A 20,749-nucleotide genomic window follows, 5' to 3' on the forward strand; every position below is an offset into this window, starting at 1 on the left:
ATAAAACTTTTAATGACTTTATAAAACTCTTAATCCAATAACACTAGATTTATCAAGATTTTAGATAACTTTTTACAAATCCACAACCAATAACACCAAATTTTTAAAGAGTTTTTAAAAGTCTTGATTGAATAACAACATATTTTACCTAACTTTTAAAGTCATTAAAATTATTTCTAAATCCTAAACCAATACCTCTCCCTTCCTAAACAATCTCTTAAAATCTTTCATTTTTAACTTTCAATTTTCTATGATTCTAACAATCAGCAAGAACATAAAGTCATTAAAATTCTTTCTAAATCTTAAACCAATACCTCCCCCTTAGTAACTATTATAAGAAATTAAGATTTAGGAAATTTTTTTTTTTTAAGTAATATGAATAACAATTAAACGATTTTCCAATATAATTTTCTTTTTTCTTTTGGAGATTATCATCACATTCTGATAGCCAGAATAATCGTCATTATTTCTTTGTGATTTCATGGTTCTTATATAGAAGTTTTATTATGAGCTATAAAGACTATCCTTACAAAAAAAAAATTGATTGTTAGGTGTTGGAAACAAATTGTACAGAACTAGTCCTGATGGTACAATCTTCTAAAGTGTGGTCAGCTTCGATCCAATCTTCTAAATGAGATTGGTTTGCTCCATGATTTCTATATTTTAATATCTCCGTTCTTCTAAATCTAGAGCAGTTGTTTAGCTCGATCATCCAAATTTTTATTTTTTTGAAATTTCTATTGTAAAGTAATTTTTTCCTTTCCAGAAAGACTTCCAATTATAGAGTGTTATTTTAATTAATGTGTAAAAGAGAAAAACAAAATGAAGTAGTCCTAAAAATATAGAGAAATTGCGCCCAAACCGTTGAATTTTTATAGGTGTATTTGATCTCAAAGTCTTCACAAAATCAAAATATTTAGGACTCTAATAGAAAATACATTTAGTTTAAATCAAAGATAAGTTATAATTTATAAAAAAAATAATTAAAATTATATTTTATATATATTAAAGAGAAATACTTTAAAATAACACTAAAATAAAATTTATGGACAGTTAATAATCTATTTAAAAAATAAGATATGACATAAATGAATGTAAACTAGTCATCATAACAGAAAAGAAAGATATTTTAAAACAACACTAAAACTAGTTTTATAGACAATTTAACAATTAATAATCTATTTAAGAAATTTAGTAATCTAGTATATAACTTAAATGAGTGTGAATGGGTCATGATATATGTTTAAATGAACGAAGTTAAATAGATTTAAGATTTAAAATGTGTATAATTGGGTTTACTAATTAATATGAGATGGATCGTAAATACCAAATAGGATGGGTTTACCCATTTTAGCATCAAAGTGTAACATTTGTTTTTGTTATTATTGTGAACTGAAAGATAGATGAAGGTTTAATATAACAGGGATTAAAGTGTAAAAGCGTTAAGACTTAAAGAGTGCAACGAAAAGTTTTAAAGTTGGACGCGACCCGACGCGATGACGAACCCAAATCTGACCGTTGATTGAGAGCAGCTTCGTCGGCCGCCGCCAGTGACAGAACCGACCAAGCATGATCCGCGAAAGTAAGCTATCTCAGTTCTGTATCAATTTTGAGTTTCTTACCGATTCGGATTAGAAAGCGAGGATTTCATAAAAATACACTATTCGACAACAACAACAACAGTTTTTATATGATCCTTGAACAGTGTGAATGAACTTTGTATATGCATATAGAGTCTGTGTTTTGCTCTATTCATCATGAATTGAATTGACTTGACTTGCTGAGAGTATCACGAAGTTTAAAGAATTAGGAATTTTGGTATTCTTTCTGGCTGCTATAGATGAATCATGATAACTATTGCAGTCCAAAGAATACATGCATGGCTTCTTAGGGAATAGAGATGTATATCTTACAATCGCCAAAATAATTCACTACTATAGATTTATGTTACATACCAGTGATCGGCTTGCTACATTCCATTATAGGTTTGTTCCACATAAAATGTATCTTTTTCTGGTCATTGGGTTCGATTGGAAAAGGTCAGACCACCAAATAAGGAGCTTGAGAGATTCTTTGGCCAATGCCTTTATACCAGTGACAAACAAGATGGATCCTGTGTTCAAGGATATGTCTGATAAGTCGCTGGGTGGGTGGGTGGGTACCCAAGTGTTTCCTTTTGTCTGAGCTATCTCATACTTAAGAATCTCTGGTTTCATTTTATTTTCAGAGATGTACTTCGCTTTTTTTTGTCACCAGATGCAAAAGTCTTACAGAATATATAAGTTGCTTGCTTCAAGTAATGTTGTTTGTTATTTTCTTGTGGGGTGGGGAGGCATAAGAACTGCTCTTTAACTTGGCGGTTGATCGTGAAATTGGAGGGATTGCTATTTCAGGTCGTAGAGGGACTGCTAAAACAATCATGGCACGGGGGCTACTGGCTACATGAAATCCTCCCTCCTATAGAAGTTGTTGTAGGCTCATTATCTAGTACTGAACCAGCGTTTCCAGAGGAGTAAGAATCTTACAACCAGAAAACAAACTAAGTTTTTTCTTTGAATTACATCCGCGTCTCAATTCATACACTGCTGGTTTGTACTCTTATGATACATTAAGGTAGGAAGACGACTTAGCTGAGCGAACAGAGTACAATGATGATAACAGCGTTAAGACTGAGATTTTCACATCTCCTTTCATTCAGGTACATTTAGTTTTATGATCCATTAGAACCTTTCTGAGATAGTTTCTGTGTTACTTAGGTTTTTCTGTCATTCGTATTAGACAGATTCCTCTAGGAGTCACAGAGGACAGACTCATTGGGTCTGTTGATGTTGAGGAGTCTGTAAAAAGGGGGACAAATCTTATCCAACCTGATTTTTTGGCTAAAGCCCATAGAGGAGTGTTGTATGTTGATGAAAGAAATTTCTTAGATGATGGAATTAGTTGCTTCCCAATGTATTGAAAGTGAAGGTATCAGCTTTAGGCACCCATGGAAGCCACTTTTAATTGCGACCTATGACCCTGAAGAAAGTGCTGTCCGAGAGCACTGTCTAGACCGTGTTGCCATTAATTTTAGGTATTGATGGAGTTTATGAATCGAAGATGAAGAATGTTTTCTGTTTCTTTTTGATAATTTCACTGTTATTTCTCTTTTTACATCACGATGTTAACATTTGTAGTTCAGACCTTCCTATGAGCTTTGAAGATCGAGTCGCAATAGTTGGAATTGTCACACAGTTTCCGGAACACCGTAACGAGGTTTTCAGAATGGTAAATGAATAGACAGAAACATCAAAGACGCAGGTGCCTTCAAATGAGTTAAGAGAGATGTTTCTTCTTTTATATATCAGAAATCTGTTCACTCTTCTACTTCTGAGACTTTTTACTCTCTTCTTTTATATTTTCAAAGGTGAAGCTAGTTTCTGTACTGGTTCTCAAATGCTACTCAATGACGATGTTGATTAGCTTTCGGATGACTCTGAGAATGGTACCTATGATCCTGAAGCGAAAGAAGGCGGCAATAACATTGGTGGCCTGGGAAATGTTGGCGATGAAGAGGGCACCTTGAGCTGCTCTTCTGATGGTGTAAAAGCTTTCTATAGGATTCGGGAGGCCGTGATTAGAACTCCAAAATGGAGGTCATGCATTTGGAAATAGGGTCCCCTCAGTTGAAACCAAACAACATTGAAGAAATTGTATCCAGGCCAAGACAGTGGAGAGCTGCGGACTACACTATGTGAGTACCTTTTTGATTTTAATCCCTTTATCTGTTTAGGGGAGAAAATATTGTGATTTGCTTCAAAAACAAAGAAGAGGAAGAAATAATTGATCTACTTCAAGGACAGAGTAGAAGAAACTACTTCTAATATTTTCCATAGGGTAGTAGTTTAAGCATAAAACAGCATGACAGTGTTGTTTCTTTATTAACAAAGTTGGTAGTAGTTTCTAATGATATGAAGAACCATATGATTTGTCTTCCATTTACATTTCGCAAGATTGATAATGATAAGTTGTTTCATACTCACAAGGCCACCTTCTCATTAGATAATGATTCCAGTTCAAACTTTTTGCAACACTGTTGGCCTAAGTGTGTAACTGTTATATCTTATGATTGTATTAGGAGGTATTCGGAAAAGACTGTCGCTACATGAGCAGATATGTAAAGTCAAAGACTGAGGTCTAAGTATCAGATACAAACTTGAAATTATGTGCATAAGTAGTTAGAGAGACCCAGATGGAGAAACACCAGAAGAGGAGAGGAAAGACTCTATGTAGAAGATGAAGATATAATTTCGATTTTCAGACTCCCAAGTGGTGCTGTTGAGGTCTAACATCTGCTTCCTATTACCTAATCTCTTATTCAGTTTATAATAAAATATCTGATTAGTGGGTCTAAAATGTTTTAACGGCTGGTATTATGTAGCAGTAAGTACATCAGATGTTTGCAGAACCATGAGGGACATTGCTTCATAAAAGTTGGATTTTGAACTAAAGAAGGTATCCCTGAGAAACGCACTTGTCAATTGTTATAGGTATTCAGCATCCAAAGTTAAAACGAGTTAGGCTATACCATCCTCATTCAGTATCAGTTCTTCATAAGCTCTATTGTCGGTAATCATTTGGCTAAGTACCATTGTCAGGTCAGTAAAACGGTGCAACAACATCTGACATCGAGGAGTAGGAAGGTGGGTTCTAAGATATCTTAACAAGGTTTCTTATCTCAACAACCTCACTAGTCTAGGGCATTCTCTGAAGGGAACATTCCGGGGCTAGAACAATCAACGAAAACATGACTAGATTAAGCAACTTCAAGATTCTGCAAATGAGACTGCTTCACATTCAAACTAAAAAGGCATGTATACTATTCAATATGATGTTACCTCGAAATCAAAGGTAAAGAACACAGCAGGTAAGTGTCACTATTTTCGTTGAAAGCATGAATTAGTACTGCTCTCATCTTCTGTCTGACCACTGCCGTTACTCCCGTTAGTAGGCGCATTCTCTCTGCAACTTCTAAAATGTCACATTTTTTTTCATTGTCTGAGTTTTGGCCCTTGACGAGATTGAACACCGATATGAGCTTAGAAGACAAAGAAACAAGAGGAGGAGAACTGGCTTCGAAGTAGTAACGGAGAAGCTTTGCTTGGACCTGAAAGATCATGCTATCGAGACTTAAGAACATAAAAAAAAAATCCAGGAAACTCTTAGGCAAGTCTTCTTGTTTTAGGTCCAAGAGGACTCACTAGTGTATGTTCATTCCCATAGCAGAACAATTTTGAGCTTCTTGGACAATCATATGTATTGATCATACTGGAAGTAACAAGTCCAAAGGACACATGTAACTTTGTTGTACTGTTCAACACCTCTATGTATATGTAAATGTATAAATGTGTTTCTTCATTGTTATAGCTTTTAATTTTGGGTTTTTAAAATCAGATTCAGGGATAAGAATGCAAGAAACTAAAAATATAACAGACCCTTTTTTACACAAGAAAAAAATCTGATCCCCCATTTAAATTGTAAAATTAGATTTTTGAAGTTTATATATATATTTCAACAGAATATTTCCACAGGAAAACCAAAAAAAAAAAGTTGTTTTAGCAGCGAGTCAGAGAGAGAGAGAGAAAGAGAGAGAGAGGGCGATAGAAAGAGAGAGAAAGAGCGAAACTTGGGTTAGTGTTGGGAGTGAGGCTAAAAGCTCAGAAGAAACGCCACAAGTAAAGCCCAACGAGGGTGAGGTTGTTGCTCTCTTCGTAGTCATCTGGTAAATTGCGAATTTGTTCATTGTGTTCTTCTTTATCGTACGATACTTGTGTGTGTGTATGTGTGTATCTCTGCTGCTCATTGTATTGTTTGTTGTTCTCTTCTGGATTTGGCTATGATTTGTTAGGTATGTGAAACGTTTGTGGATTTACTGGAATTGGATTTTTGGTGTTTAGTCTCCGATGGTTTGATTGTGTTCTAGGGTTTTCATAAGAACGAGAGTCTGTTTTGTTGTGAATTTCTCAGGATACGTTATGACTGAAAGATTGAAGTTTTGTTCCAGAGATTGTTGAGATTGGGAATTGGATTTTAGCTTAGGAAGATAAATTTACTTGCTTCACAATGGTTTTTATGCAACCTGGATTTAAGATGCTGTAGATATGTCTAGCTTGAATCTAGTTTGAAGGGTACACGGGTTTCCAGATTTGAGTCTGTTTTTGTTGTGAATTTCTCAGGATATGTTTCAGAGATTGTTGAGATTGAAATTTGTTTCAGAGATTGTTAAGATTGAGATTTGGATTTTAGCTTAGGAAGAGAATTTTACTTGCTTCTCAATGGTTTTATGCAACCTGGATTATAGATATGTCTAGCTTGAATCTAGTTTGAAGGGTACGCGGGTTTCCAGATTTGAGTCACGTTAGATCTGAATCTTTGTGGTTTTCTAAACTTGGGTGCTGAATTTGGATTTTAACAGCATCTAAGAATATCCTGTACTACGAACTTAGCGAGGATTGTTAGGTTTTTCTGAATTGAATTTGTCACTAGAAGGACCAACTTAGTGAGATTTGATGATGAGAAAAATATGTGTAGGGTTAGAATGCAGTACCTCAAAACTATTAAAATGAGAATTAGGAGAGCATCCCTTTTGGGTGCCTGATAGGTCACTGGAATGAGAACTTGCCGTTTCTTCGTTATGGTAATCACTGGATTTGGTTTTCTTCTCATATTGACTCTGTTCCATGTTTTGTTTAGGAGATCAGAGGCATATGAACTCTACCATTCCAGAGGGACTACATGAAGAAGTTGACCAACAGATTCATTGGTAGTTAGAAAAAGTAATGTGCTTTCGGCTACTTTTTGGGTTAATCTCGAAAACATGTTGGTGGAAAGTTCGTTCAGCTCTTCTGTTGAAACTAGTCTACTGAACGTATCCGAGTATCAAGACCCATTTGCTGCATATGATTGGGCGTCACTTGCTGAAACTTATCAGATGATCCACAAAGTTCCCGAACAGTCTCAAGAAAGCTTTCTTAAAGCTGTTCCAGTCACTGATGCAATGAATCTTGATGAATCAAAACATCCAAAACATCAAGTAAGTTGTCCAGAGACATCTGTTAGGCACAAGGTATCGGAAAAGGCCCGGACTTCTCTTGTGTATCGTCGAAGGAAGAGGAGCTTAAAACCTAGGGGAACTGCGGAACCTAACCTAGGGAAGAATATGAAACAGGATGATTCTCTTGATGACTCTGTTGTCACTTTACATAACCCTGAAGAAAGCACAAAAAGGAAAGATCGCTTCAATAACTGTCTTGTCTATAGCCGGAAAAAAAGGAGAGGGAAATCCAGTTGTACTTTTACTGGAGAAACTACGATAAGGGGTGATGGGCGTGATGATGGTTTTGTCTCTGAGCATAGTATTGGAGAAACCAGGAGAAGAGGCAATCGATCAGATAATTGTCTTGTGTATAGCAGAAAAAAAGGTAGAGTGAAATTTAATAGTTGTAGTTTTAGCTCACATGTGACTGGAGGAACCAAGATAAGCTGTGATCAAGCTGACTCTTCTGTATGTAGCCAAAGGGGACAGATTGCTAAAGCTGATAGTGCGTTTACTGGACTTAACCCTGGAGAAATCAAGCAAATTGGTTATCAACCTGTTGACAGCCAGAGCACGCAGTTAGTGAAATCTAATGGTATCTTGACTGAAAGTCATATTAGGACAACCAAGAGAAATGGAGATACATCTGATGTGTTGCTTATGTATAGCCGGAGGAAGCGGAGAGAGAAATCTATTGGTGTCCGGGTTAATGGCTTTCTAGTTTATACCCGGAAAAAGTTCAAATTCAGAGGACCTTTTGCTCGACCTGACCCAAGCGAAACCAAGAAAAATGGTAATCAACTTTCTATTGCCAGTTCTCTAGAACTTGTAGACGATACCCAAGTTACCAAAGTGAGATGTGCTTCTGATGGAACAAATGTCAACTGTTCGTCATTGAAATCCAGTTCTGAACTTGATTCAAGTTCCAGTAAAACTGGAGAAGATGATTGCTATTCCTCTGATGCTGGGGTGTCTGAGACAGATACAGACAGTAGCAGCAGCCCTTTCAGGCAGTGTAAACATTGTGATGAGCCAGGAACTGTTGAAAGAATGCTAATTTGTGATGAATGTGAAGAAGCATATCATACACGCTGCTGTGGTACTCGAAGGAAAGAAGTTGCAAAGATAGATGACTGGCTTTGTCCATCCTGTTTGAAAAAGAAGTCATCAAAGACCAAAATTAAGGGAAGAATTTCACGGGAACGGAAATGGAGAGTTACAGTACCATTTGTAATAGGAATTCGAATAGGAAAAGAGTTTCAAGCAGATGTTCCAGACTGGTCAGGTCCAACAATGAGGTATGCACTTCGATAATCAACAGTTCTTTGAATTTTTAAGTCCTATTTTAGTAACAAAGATGTCTGTCTACAGGTAAATGAGTGTTGTTTTTATTTGACTGTCATTCAAATACGTTTTGATCTCAATGCAGTGATACTTCTTTTGTTGGTGAACCCTTGGAGATTGATGAGTCAGAATACATGCATGTAAGCTCTCAGTATAGCACATATAAGTTGTCATAGAGTTGGCTGGATTCAGATAGCTGCCATTCTTCTTTCTTTGCAGGATCTCAAGAAGGCCAAGAATAGTAAGAAACAATGTTCTGCAGTAAATTGGCTTCAGTGCAGGGAGGAAAATAGTAATGGAAATATTTGCGGAAAGTGGCGTAGGTAGGTAAAACAATTTTGTATGTTCCAGTTTTTGGCTTATGCTCTCGTCTTGAATGGACCTTGCTATCTATCGCCTTCTCATCGGGCTTCTCACCAATACCTTCTTCCTTGTCTTATATCTATAATTCAACCACTGGTGTAAAATGAATTACTCAATATGCTTAATTTGACTGGATATACGCAGGGCCCCTCGTTCAGAGGTACAAACCAAAGACTGGGAATGCTTCTGCTGCGTCTTCTGGGATCCATCACGTGCGGACTGTGCCGTCCCTCAGGTCAGAAACTCTCTTGACAACTATTTTCTTTGCCTCAAAGAAAAATCCTTCTGAGTTTGAAAAGTTAGCAGCCATAAGAGTCTAGTACTTGTTAAAAGCAGTGAGAAATTCTCGAACAGTCTTGCTTCATCTTTCTCGACTTGTCATTTGGATTCTTGAACAGATTTCTACATACTCTAAAACATCATCGAAGTTTACACTGCATCTTTTGTTTCATTTCTTCAGGAACTGGAGACGAGTGAGATCCTTAAACAACTCAAGTACATCAAGATGGTTTGTTATCTTTCTCATTGCTTATTTGATCTAATAATCCTTGTTATAGTCTTATGTTCTCATCAAGGATCTAATACTGAATGGTCACTTCCCTCTGCAGCTTAGACCTCGTTCAGATGCCAAAAAGCGAAAGATAGGATCGAAGGGTCGAAATAAATCACGTAACGAAGGAAAATCTTGATGGACGCAATCAAATGGATATGCTTTTGGATTAGACACCGTAGAAACTAGAAAGGTAAAATCAGAAATTTTTTGTGAAGCGCCACTGAGTTTTGTACCACTGGCAAAATTTGAGGATGTCAAGTTTCTTATAAAAGATGAATTAGGTTCAGATCTTTTTTGTTAGCTCCCGCAACAGGGGTAGTGAATAGAACGCTTGTATTTTGGAAACAGGTTCTTGTTTAATCTGGGAATTATCTTGAATGCAACAAAATTAGCTTGGAAGATAGTAAAAGAAGGAAAATTACACACTGTGAGTTACAGAAAATCTGTAGCAGCCAATATTACAAAATGGGAGAAACAATAGCGGCAAAATCACCATCCGTATTTAGCTTGTGTCTCGGCTTTTGTGAGCAATCCTCTAGAACGTCTCTCAGTCAACTCAGTCTCTTTGTGCTTCATGTCCATGAACAATGCAGTGATTTGATGCTTCCTCTTGTGAAGCTTTGACACTTTCCCTTTAGATGAAGATGTCGCTGGCTGCAATACAAATGTCAACAAAGACAACATTTAGAAGAACATACGAAGAATTCAAGTCTTCTCTGTGAGAGACATACAATAAATTTGCTAGTAGCTCATTACTAATAACCACACAGATATTTTGCAGCAAGACTTGACAATGGCAGCCCCAAACAAGAGTCAATCTACAAATCATATTCTATTTTCTCCTGGGGGTCAAATATTGAGCATTTCATAAATATTTGATTACCTAATATGCTATCTCTAATGGAATTCTCCTACAAGCAAAGGGTTTAAATTTACACGACAAGAGTAATAAGAGACCCTAGAGACAACTTGCAAGCTGTTCCATAGAAATTTTGAAGCAAGACAGAACAAACTTAACAATGGCAGCCACAAACCGGAGCTAAATTCACAACTCCTACTCTTTACTTTTACCTATTCAATTTCAGGCTTATCTATCACTCAATATGCTCCTATGAGAAAAGGCTTCAGATTTAAAGAACCAGAGGAAACTAGAGACCGTAGAGACAACTACTAAGTTCTTGCAGCCAAAAGCAAATCCAAAGCAAGAGTAAGAAAGGTAAACAAACCTGATACGCGGGTCCAAAAGCGATTCCAGTAGATTTAACCTGATCAACTCTTGGCCTATTCTTCATAAGCTCATCTTGCTTAACCTCAACCATCTCTGGCATCTGATTCCTCCCTCTCCTTCCTCTCCTAGCACCACTATCCATAGCTACAACCGCTTCGGGCAATCCCGTTGTAGCCTCATACCCACCACCGTTCCAAGTATTACCTCCATAGCTACTACCATCATATCCAACACTAGCACTAGGATTCGTTTCGTATCCACCAGCATAATAGTTATCTACTACTCCAGCGATTTGTTCCGCTACGCTATTTCTATGGCTTACCGATTCATAACTCTGGTTTTGATCACTACTACCTGATTCCGCCGTTTGAGCAATTGCAATTGCAGGTGTTTCCGTTTCGAGATTCGATCTTCGACTTGATCCTGATCCCAATGAAGGAAGAGCGCCGAGTGTTTGCGAGCTCTTAGGTGCAGGCATGGCGGATAAGAACGATCTGACTGATGAATCGTAAGATGCGGATGCAGATTCCATCTGCTTACGCTTCTTCCTCGCTTTCTCTTCTTCTTCTTCATCGTCTTCGTCATCGAGATTGCTCGGTCTAGGGTTTACCGGAAGCCTGATCTGAACGACGCGTTTCGTGATCGACGACGGAGCAGGACCTTGTTGCCGTGAAATTGAGGATTTAGGAGGTGGGAGAGAGGAGAGGAACGGAGATGATTTTACGCGAGATGAAGATGAACCGAAATCACCATCTTCGGAAGATCTGACTTCTTTAGGTTGAGGAATAACTGAGAATAGAGAAGAAGAAGAAGAAGAAGGTACTGAAGAATTCGAGGTGAAAGCTCCTCTACGGGGTTGAGGTTCTTCGTCTTCGCCCGACGAAGCGTAACTCGCGACCAGAGAGTCCATTGTCGAAGAAGAGAGAAAGAGTTTGCCGTCGCCGAGATATATATGTCGGGGGTATTTCTCGTGTCTAGATGGGTTTTTTAGGAAAGCTTTAAGGCCTTTTTATAAAAGCCCATTTGTGAAGTCACAGTAAATATGTTAAATGCTACTTACATATATGGTTCAAAATTTCCGTAAACCATATGGATTATAAATATGATTGACGAGTAGATTAGAGATTCTAAATTGTATTAGCTCACACAACGATTACATGATTTTTGTTTTTGTTTACATGGTTTTTGCTTTTGTTTTCTCAGTTGCTGACAAATAATTAATGAAAAAATGTTAAGAAATCCAATATTGTGTAATACATATGGGTCAAAAGTTCTGTAAGTTGTAATGATAATAACTGTGTGAGCACAATACTATCTATAAGTTGGACAAAAGAATGTGACAGAATTTTATAGATGATAAATTCTAGTGTTATTTAAATTGATTGTGTAAGAATAAAATAAAAGAATTAGGACTCAAAAATTGGGACAAACATATCACCTAGCTGAATCTATTTCCACCATCCGAACCAAGACTTATGTTTGTCTTCTTCAAGAAAACTCACCTTCTTTCTCAACTCATCCACACTCTTTCTCAAATCAGAATGGTTATCTTCCAACTTTTTCATCTTAGAGTTGCAATGAATGATGTAACATGGAGTTCAAATAGTTCAATTTTTTTTTGTTTTGTTAATATACTATTTTAATACTAATTTTGCTAATGTATTATTTTATTAATTCTAGTGATTTAGTATATAACTCGCGGGATATCACACAACAATTTTTGTTTAATACAATCTTAATTAAATCAGTTTGATTCAATCTATTTTTTTATTTGTGTTGTTAAAATAGTAAAAATGATTTAACTCATCAATTATCAAATCTGATTTCAGTTTCATTGATTTTTATGTTCAACCTGATTGATCAATCCACTTTAAACAAAAAATCATTCTATCGACAATTTGTTTCTCGTATAGCGTATGTCCATTATCATTAGCATATGAGACATTTAGAAATTAAAACCTTGAATGATTATAAAGCTGTTTTGGTTTTAGATTTTTCAAAGATACACTTTAAAGCTAATCAAGATTATGCAAAAATTGGGTTTCCTAAACAATTAAAGAATTCAGATTTTGTTGGTTTTTGTGAATTTACAAAAAAAAAAACCAAATCTTTGTTTTACTAGCTTTTCATTTTTAACCGTGACTTGAATTCTTTCTTTTTTTTTTTTTTTTTAAAATTACTAACATCTAAAATCCATAAACCGAAATCTAGAATCTAAAAAAAAACTAGGATTCAAAAACCACTTAAAAACTTGTAAACATTCAAGGCCTAGATTGTCTATTGTTCTTAAGAAAATTTGTATTTTCGAAAATCATGAATGGTTACAAAAAGGATAATCAAAATACTGAATCCAAAAACTGCTCTCAAAACCCAAGGCCTTATTTGTAATTGGTTTCCAACGGTTCGATTCCTGGAAGAAAGAAAGCCGGAATCACAAATCGCCACATCACACACACTTCTGCTTTAGATTAGAAAACCGGTTTTGGTTATTTGATTAGAAAACGGGTTTGATATCTGGAAGAAAAAAAACCGGAATTTTATATCATACCCAGTGGGGTATTTATTACCCACTCTCGTTTCGGTTCGTCTCTCCCAACTTCTCTTCCTCTTCGACTCGCCTACGCCTATTACTCCTCGTCGCCGTTATAAATTTGTCCGGAAGATCAAAAATTAAAGACAAGCCCTATTGTAAGTTTTCGCAGTTAGTTTCTTTCTATGCGAACTTTGCACACCTCTTTAGTATTTTTGTCCCCCACATAAAATTAACAATTTTTGCTTTTGTTTCTTGTTCAGATTTTACTTGTGACCTATCCCTGTTTATGTGGGTTTCAAGCTCAATACTTAACCTGAAGTCTCATTGGTTTACGAGAGCTAAGCCCTTTAGATATATCTGGTCTAGGAGCTTTTCTCTTACTTCGTTGGCTGATGATACTAACCCCCCAAGGTTTCAGAGTGATTCAGGTATCTCCGATGCAAGAATTAGTTCAAGTAAGCATTTTTATTTTGATACGATTCTGAGGAACGTTGATGTCCCTAGTGACGACTGTGTTGAAACTATTAGAAATGTGCTTATGAAACACAGTTGGATACAGAAACATGAGACTGGGTTTAGTACTGAGCTTGATCAGTATAGTGTCGTTAGAATTTTGGATGATCTGTTTGAGGAGACTTTGGATGCGTCTATTGCTTTATACTTCTTTAGGTGGTCAGAGTTGTGGATTGGCGTTGAGCACTCGAGCAGGTCTATCAGCCGAATGGTTCATATTTTGGTATCTGGAAATATGAATTACAGAGCTGTGGATATGCTTCTGTGTCTGGTGAAGAAATGTAGTGGAGAAGAGAGGTCCTTGTGTTTACTTATGAATGATCTATTTGAAACTCGTATTGATCGTCGGGTTCTGGAGACTGTGTTTTGCATACTGATTGATTGTTGCGTTAGAGAGAGACAAATAGACATGGCCCTGAAACTAACTTACAAAATGGACCAGTTTGGTATCTTTACTTCACGAGGGGTTTGTATTTCGTTGCTTGAGGGAATTCTACGAGTTCATGGCTTGGAGTTAGCTAGGGAATTTGTTGAGCACATGCTTAGTCGTGGGAGACATCTAAATGCTGCTGTGCTTAGCCTATTCATAAGCAGATATTGCTCTGATGGCTATTTTGATAAAGGTTGGGAATTACTTATGGGGATGAAACACTATGGCATCAGACCCGATATTGTGGCATTTACAGTTTTCGTTAATAACTTATGTAAGGCAGGGTTTCTAAAAGAAGCAACTGCAGCGTTGTTTAAACTCAAACACTTTGGTATCTCTCAGGATTCCGTATCCGTCAGTTCTGTTATTGATGGGTTCTGTAAGGTAGGAAAACCAGAGGAAGCCATCAAGCTCATTCACTATTTTCGTCTTAGACCAAACATTTTTGTGTACAGTAGCTTTCTGTCAATTATATGTACCAAGGGAGACATGCTAAGAGCATCTACCATATTTCAGGAGATTTTCGAGTTGGGACTTCTTCCTGATTGTGTTTGTTATACAAATATGATTGATGGGTATTGTAATCTAGGCAGAACAGATAAAGCTTTTCAATATTTTGGGGCGCTGTTGAAAAGTGGGATCCGGCCATCCTTAAAAACATATACACTACTTATTGGTGCTTGCAGCAAATTTGGAAGCATAGTTGATGCAGAGTCTGTGTTTCGGAATGTGAAACTTGAGGGTTTGAAACCTGATGTTGTAACGTATAACAGTCTGATGTATGGTTATGGGAAGACATATCAGCTGAATAAAGTTTTTGAGCTTATTGATGGAATGAGATCTGCTGGTATTTCTCCAGATGTTGCAACCTACAATATTGTGATACATAGCATGGTAATTAGAGGATATGTAGATGAAGCAAATGAAATTATCAGTGAGCTTATCCGACGGGGCTTCGTTCCTAGTGCATTTGCATTCACTGATGTGATTGATGGGTTCTCAAAGAGGGGGGATTTTCAGGAAGCGTTTCTTTTGTGGTTCTACATGGCTGATCTTAGAGCGCAACCTGATGTTGTAACATGCAGTGCATTACTTCATGGCTATTGCAGGGCGCAGAGAATGGAAAAAGCTATTGTTTTGTTTAATAAGTTGCTTGATGCGGGGTTAAAGCCAGATGTGGTTTTGTATAATACGCTCATCCATGGATATTGCAGTGTAGGAGATATTGAGAAAGCATGTGAGTTGATTGGTTTGATGGTTCAAAGGGGAATGCTTCCAAATGAGAGTACCCATCATGCACTTGTTGTGGGGCTTGAGGGAAAGAGATTTGTGAACTCAGAAAAGCATGCATCCATGCTACTTGAAGATATTGTTGTTGCAAATGGTGTCTGATATCTGGAGGATGATAACAGCTCACATTATGCAGCATCATATTTAACTCTCCTACGTCGTTTCCCGCCTTTTAATATGCAAACACAATTCGATACCTTGGAAGCTCAACGAGAGCAGCTACAGAAAATAGTATTAGTGAGGTTGTTGGAGCAGAAAAGGAGAAAGCTAGAGTTGATGATAGCTATAGATACGAAAGGGAAAGAAGCTTACTAGAATGGAATCAAAACCAAATCGAAGATATCCCGTAAGCTTTTCGTTTAGGCTTTTCTGTTATATCTGTGATTTCAGCATATGCAGTATGTTTTTCCTTGAGAATACCCCCTCCTGATTGTAGTCAGATTTGATGATTTCTTTTGAAACTAGTTGCAGACTCAGTAATGAATATGTAAACTCTTTGTAAAGAATTTCATTTTTTGACGTCCAAAAGTGATAAATAGGACTCAATAAGTAAGTTATTAACTGTGACAATCTTAGAGAAACTAATAGTAAGTTCCCTACTTATCTTGTTACATACAGATACAGGAGTCACAATTTCAAATTTTCAATTATAAAATTTGGTTCAGTTACAAATTCCTTTCCTGGTTATGTCATTTATGTATTCCGTTCACAAACATTTTACCGTTCTTCGAGGCAATCCATCTACCTCAATCGTTGTTTTCTAGGCTGTATTTTCCCTTTCTTCGAATTCGCTGAGAAATTTTAGATCCTAACTTGTTTTTCTTAGAATAAGAATCAGGAGATCAACCTGGTAGATGACTGGAATAAGTATAAAACAATGTGTTGGACTAAATTACTAATCAGACGAGAACTTATTGTCTATTCGTTTTGGTAATCATGGACTCTCTGTTCCATATTTTGCTTTCAGACATTAGGAGATCAAAAGGATATGAACTCAGTTACTTGGAAACGTAATGTGCTTTCTACTTTTTGAGTTTCTCAGGAAAACATGTTGGTGGAAAGATCGTCCAGCTCCTCCGTTGAAACTAGTCTACTGAACGTATCCGAGAATCAAAAAAGTTACCGTAGTGACATGTTCTTCTGATTGGAACACATGGCAGCTGCTCGTCATTGATATCTAGCTCTGAGCTTGATTCAAGTAGCAGTAAAACTAGGGAGGATGATTCCTCTTCCTCTGATGCTCGGGTGTGTGAGACAGATACTGTTTACTTGTTATAGATATTGTAATTAGAATTCAACAAATTTTTGCACTTGTTCATCACATAAATCAGTATCTGAAGTGTTACCGTTGTGGCCAAACTTTACTCATGGATAGAGCATCACTTAGAGTAAAGTATCCATGCTGGCCACACGTTTTTGATTAATCCGGACCTCCATCTCATAATCAGTTCTGTTGCTAATTCATCTATTTAAATTGTAGTCAGGTGCACAGTCATGGAGCCTTTTCTAGGTATCGAGTGGAGATCTAGAAGATACAAAACATGTACACAATCAATGTCCCAAACTTTTGTGCTTGGGCCTTTCATAGAGGGGTTAAATGATCCAATACACCACAAGGATTTTGGTTGGTGCTTCTTGCACAAATTTAATTAAGAGATAAGGGTTCTTATTTTTAAAACATTACACAGTTAATTCATAAAATATTCAAACAGTACATATGATCCCAAAATTAAAACCCTCCATTGGCCTTGCTCTAAAGAATAAAGATTTTAGATCTAGACGCAAGTAAGTAATAATAGTAGAGAAGATAAATTTTCGCCAACTTGATCATTAAGTACATAGAGTCTTTAATTAGTACATAAGAGTTTATAAACTTAAAAAAACTTAATCAATCATCATCGCCGGTGATCTCCACGACTCTCACGTTACGATTCTCCTCAATCTCCGGCAGCTGTGATGGCGAAGAAGAGCCATCTTTCGCGACGAACACGACGAGATACCCATCTTCCATCCACGCCGTCACCTGATCCGTCAAGGCGTTGTTAGGAAGCTTAAATCTACTCATAAACTTGTTGTCACCAGTACATATCTGAAGATATCCTTCGTCGTCCACGAACACAATCGCTTCGTCTTGACTCAGTCCAGGAAGATACGCTTTGAAAACGTGAGCTGTTGGAGTCTCCGTCCAGTTGAGCTGCGTCTCGACGGTCGAAAGCGAAGGGAAGTGGTGAGAAAGAGAGAGAGGTGGTGATGATGAGAAATCAAGAAAGGTGTTCATGAGTTCATAGATTCTCTCGCCTGGAGATAGTCTCCGGCGTTCGTTGATGGGAACTATTGACATCTTCTTTGTCTCTACTCTAGAAAGCAACGGAAGCTTCGCTATATAAATCATAATTACTACTCGAGAGAATTCTAGAGTTGTCTTGAGATGGTGACAGTTGTGATGAAGCTGAAGCTAGTAAATTACTAACTAGGCCTACATCGAATTGAAGTATAAAGCCCAGTGGTGCTTTCTCTAAAGACCTTTTTCTTTCTCTTTGACAAAGTTGGTATTTTGTGTATATAAATCAAATGTAGGTTTGAAATATTTTACGGTTCATTTGTGTCATTTTCTAGGTAGAAGATAAACATATTGAGGAACTTCCTTTGCAAAAAATGATATGGTGGCAAAATGTTAGTACTAAGTACTAACATTAAGTGCATAGAGTCTTTTTTTCACGATTGTGTTCAACTAATAATGTAATATCTACCGGTGTATTTATTTCTCCGGTCGATTGATACAAAAAGAGCTCGTTTCACATGAATAAAATCAAATATTTTCAAAGTTTACTTAGGAATAAAAAATACATTTGATAGGACTCCTAGTTATGTATTAATCAAAGTGTGTTGATCAAAACAATAAAAACAAGAACACGAGTATAACTTCTTTTTTTTTTTTTTTTTTTGGACAAAGTTGTGTTCTTCACACGTATAAGTTTAGGTAATATCTCTTCATATAAAAAGTTTCACAAACGTAAACAACTTAAATAGAGAGTAAACGAACACTAGCTAAAACCGAAATGATACGAAACACTCCCCCACAACTTAGCCCATATAACCCAAACTAAATGAGAAACGCCACACAGTTCCAAGTTGATCGTATTCATGGTCGTTGAACCCATCCAGATGAGCTTCTATTCAAGCGATGAATCGATCTTCCGTACAGTTCTTGAGAAAACAAGAATATCATCCGGCTTGCCAGTGCCATTGCCGCCGTCTTTGACATTGTCATTGTCGCTGCAGGCACCTGTGCCTTCCACTATAGATTCGCGAATGATGGCTCTCACCGTCGTGTTGTCTTGAGCCTTTCCTGCCTCACTGGTGACGTGACTCACGCCTCTCTTCTTATCTTCGCTTTCCATTCTCTCTTTCGTTGCCTCCATCTCTTTCTCTTCGTTCTCTTTCTCTCAAAGGTTCACTATTTTCTTGCAAGATATTTTTGGACTTAAGACACGAGAATCGAGAACACCTGGCAACTTTAGAGATGGTTACGTGTTGGTGTTTGATGTCAAGGTGTTTTTTATGATGGATACGTGGAAGGATGAGTCAAATTAATTAAGAGGAAATGTTACAATAAAGCCCCTAAAACGATTGAAGTATTTCGAATAAAACCTTTGATCGATCGTTGAAATAAGTTTCAACTAACAACTTTCATTCTAAACAAATCGTCTTCAACCTACGTGTGAAAAGTTATGTGTGTATGTGTCACCTTTTGATGCTATACTATAAACTATACTTATATGTGTGTGTGTGTAACAACCCCAATGGATATATATATTTTCTTAACTTTTTTGATTTAAACAGAAAACTCTCTACACATATAAATGTAACAAACCAGACATAAAATTTAGAAGAGGTAAACACAGATTTTAGTTCAAATATATAAGTTAGTTTTAACAAAGGAGATGATCATGAACGAAAGTAACAATTTTCACAGCTAGTTTTGTGATTGATATGAAAAGGAATCCGTAATATTGAATCAAGTAAAGAGTAATCGCAGAGAGAGAAAGAAGTGAAATTGAGAGTAGGTGGTCAATGTGTAACAAGCATTTCGTAGTATTTGAAAGTTAATATAGTAAACCCTAGAAGAAACCATGTATTTAGGATTAGGATTTATATGAAGTAAATCTAAACTTACATTTCTTGAAAGAATATTTTTATTTTTATTTAAAAAAGTGGAAAAGATGAAAGAGATAATGAACTTTATTTTTAAAACATTTTAAAAAAATTTCTATGGGTCAAGTCCCATATTAATGGAAAATATTCCAACCATATCATAAGCATGTACTTGCTTGCACACATACGTGTACATATCAATGCGTACGGATTAAAATAGATTGATGTGTCAAAAGTACATTTATCAATTGGAATATTCATACCTTTTTTGTTGTTGTTTTAACACAAGTTCAATGCTTTTGTGATTTTTTTTCTTTTTAATAGTTTAGTGAGAACACATTCCTTTTGATTTGGTCAAAAGATGCCAATAAAACAATAAAGACTGATTAGAAATAAAAAGAGTAATTTGCGTAGCATTTTGACTTTTTCTTTAATCAGGTGGTTTAGAAAACCTTGACCACTAATTAAAAATGAAGCCATGCTTCTTTAATTACCAAATTAATCTATTTCTAATTTATAGCTTTAATATTTTGTTTAATTTAAATCGATCTACTTCCTTTTAAAAAATTCCACCACAATTCTCCACCGTTCATCTCCTATAGTCTCTCCGTACACACACATTTGTGAAAACCATATTAAGCTTTTTTGAACTCTCTCTCTCTTTCTTCTATGATCATTTGATCATTCTCTTCTTTTTCTTCTTCAACCATAGCGTAAAACGAGTGAAAGATGATATGCGATGAGGCATATCATCATCAGCAACCGCAAATACAAAAGGAACAAATGATGACGATGATGATGATGGATCAACGTAATACTAATCATCATCAACGGAAGAGATCACCATTATCGTCGCCATCATCTCCATCATCTCCATCATCACCTAGATCACCATCGTTCAATAAAATTATTGATAATGAGGAAGAGAGGCTAGAGGTTGTGAATCTGAGTGGGATGGCATTGGAGTCTCTACCCAATCCTTCACTCAATTTAGCTCAGATTTGCAAGCTTGATCTCTCCAACAATAATCTCCAGGTTCATTTCTAAACACACACATATCTATAATAATGAGACATTTTTCTTGCATGATTTACTGCCATATCATAAGCATGTATTTGGATAATAATTGTGAAATATCACTTCCATCAACAAAATCATATGATAATGATAATTTCATTTTTATTTTAATATTACAACAACATGTTTTTTGTTTTTTTTTGTGCAATATTACAATAACATGTATGGATAGTTTTTACTTCGGTTTT

The 20,749-nt window shown here is 36.4% G+C and overlaps 6 protein-coding genes and 1 pseudogene across 9 annotated transcripts in view; 4 read left to right on the plus strand and 3 right to left on the minus strand.

Moving 5' to 3' along the window:
• Positions 2,339-5,403, plus strand: LOC104701238 (annotated as a pseudogene).
• Positions 5,586-9,769, plus strand: LOC104701248. Of its 4 annotated transcripts, XR_753791.2 has the most exons (8): positions 5,586-5,761; positions 6,733-8,373; positions 8,505-8,559; positions 8,639-8,742; positions 8,927-9,017; positions 9,243-9,290; positions 9,391-9,525; positions 9,684-9,769. XR_753791.2 is itself a non-coding variant. In XM_010416900.1 (7 exons), the coding sequence occupies exons 2-7, from the start codon at positions 6,857-6,859 to the stop codon at positions 9,469-9,471; spliced, it is 1,896 nt and encodes a 631-aa protein (XP_010415202.1). In that variant the 5' UTR covers positions 5,586-5,761; positions 6,733-6,856; the 3' UTR covers positions 9,472-9,625. The 4 variants fall into 4 exon arrangements, 3 of the variants coding, with proteins under 3 accessions (XP_010415202.1, XP_010415212.1, XP_010415218.1); XM_010416900.1 differs by lacking the exon at positions 9,684-9,769 and having other exon boundaries at positions 9,391-9,625; XM_010416910.1 differs by lacking the exon at positions 9,684-9,769 and having other exon boundaries at positions 5,586-5,735; positions 9,391-9,625.
• Positions 9,714-11,495, minus strand: LOC104701272 (uncharacterized serine-rich protein C215.13-like). The gene is made up of 2 exons (XM_010416927.1): positions 10,562-11,495; positions 9,714-9,989 (listed from the first exon to the last, which is right to left on the minus strand). Exons 1-2 carry the CDS (start codon positions 11,471-11,473, stop codon positions 9,825-9,827), a joined length of 1,077 nt encoding a protein of 358 aa, XP_010415229.1. The 5' UTR covers positions 11,474-11,495; the 3' UTR covers positions 9,714-9,824.
• Positions 13,171-15,873, plus strand: LOC104701282 (pentatricopeptide repeat-containing protein At2g19280-like). The gene is made up of 2 exons (XM_010416936.2): positions 13,171-13,251; positions 13,357-15,873. The coding sequence occupies exon 2, from the start codon at positions 13,383-13,385 to the stop codon at positions 15,429-15,431; it is 2,049 nt and encodes a 682-aa protein (XP_010415238.1). The 5' UTR covers positions 13,171-13,251; positions 13,357-13,382; the 3' UTR covers positions 15,432-15,873.
• On the minus strand, positions 17,104-17,810 carry LOC104701292 (18.5 kDa class IV heat shock protein-like). Its single transcript, XM_010416944.2, has one exon. It carries the CDS (start codon positions 17,719-17,721, stop codon positions 17,218-17,220), a length of 504 nt encoding a protein of 167 aa, XP_010415246.1. The 5' UTR covers positions 17,722-17,810; the 3' UTR covers positions 17,104-17,217.
• On the minus strand, positions 18,301-18,787 carry LOC109132202. The gene has a single exon (XM_019243408.1). It carries the CDS (start codon positions 18,749-18,751, stop codon positions 18,503-18,505), a length of 249 nt encoding a protein of 82 aa, XP_019098953.1. The 5' UTR covers positions 18,752-18,787; the 3' UTR covers positions 18,301-18,502.
• The window catches only part of LOC104701312 (plant intracellular Ras-group-related LRR protein 6-like), a 2,378-nt gene continuing 1,729 nt past the window's right edge, over positions 20,101-20,749 (plus strand). Inside the window, exon 1 of the mRNA XM_019229209.1 lies at positions 20,101-20,519. Within this exon, the coding sequence (XP_019084754.1) occupies positions 20,214-20,519 (306 nt within the window). The 5' untranslated portion in view covers positions 20,101-20,213. The remainder of the gene's footprint in view (positions 20,520-20,749) is intronic.

This window comes from Camelina sativa, chromosome 1, assembly GCF_000633955.1.
Source record: "Camelina sativa cultivar DH55 chromosome 1, Cs, whole genome shotgun sequence".
In the NCBI taxonomy this organism is placed as follows: domain Eukaryota; kingdom Viridiplantae; phylum Streptophyta; class Magnoliopsida; order Brassicales; family Brassicaceae; genus Camelina; species Camelina sativa.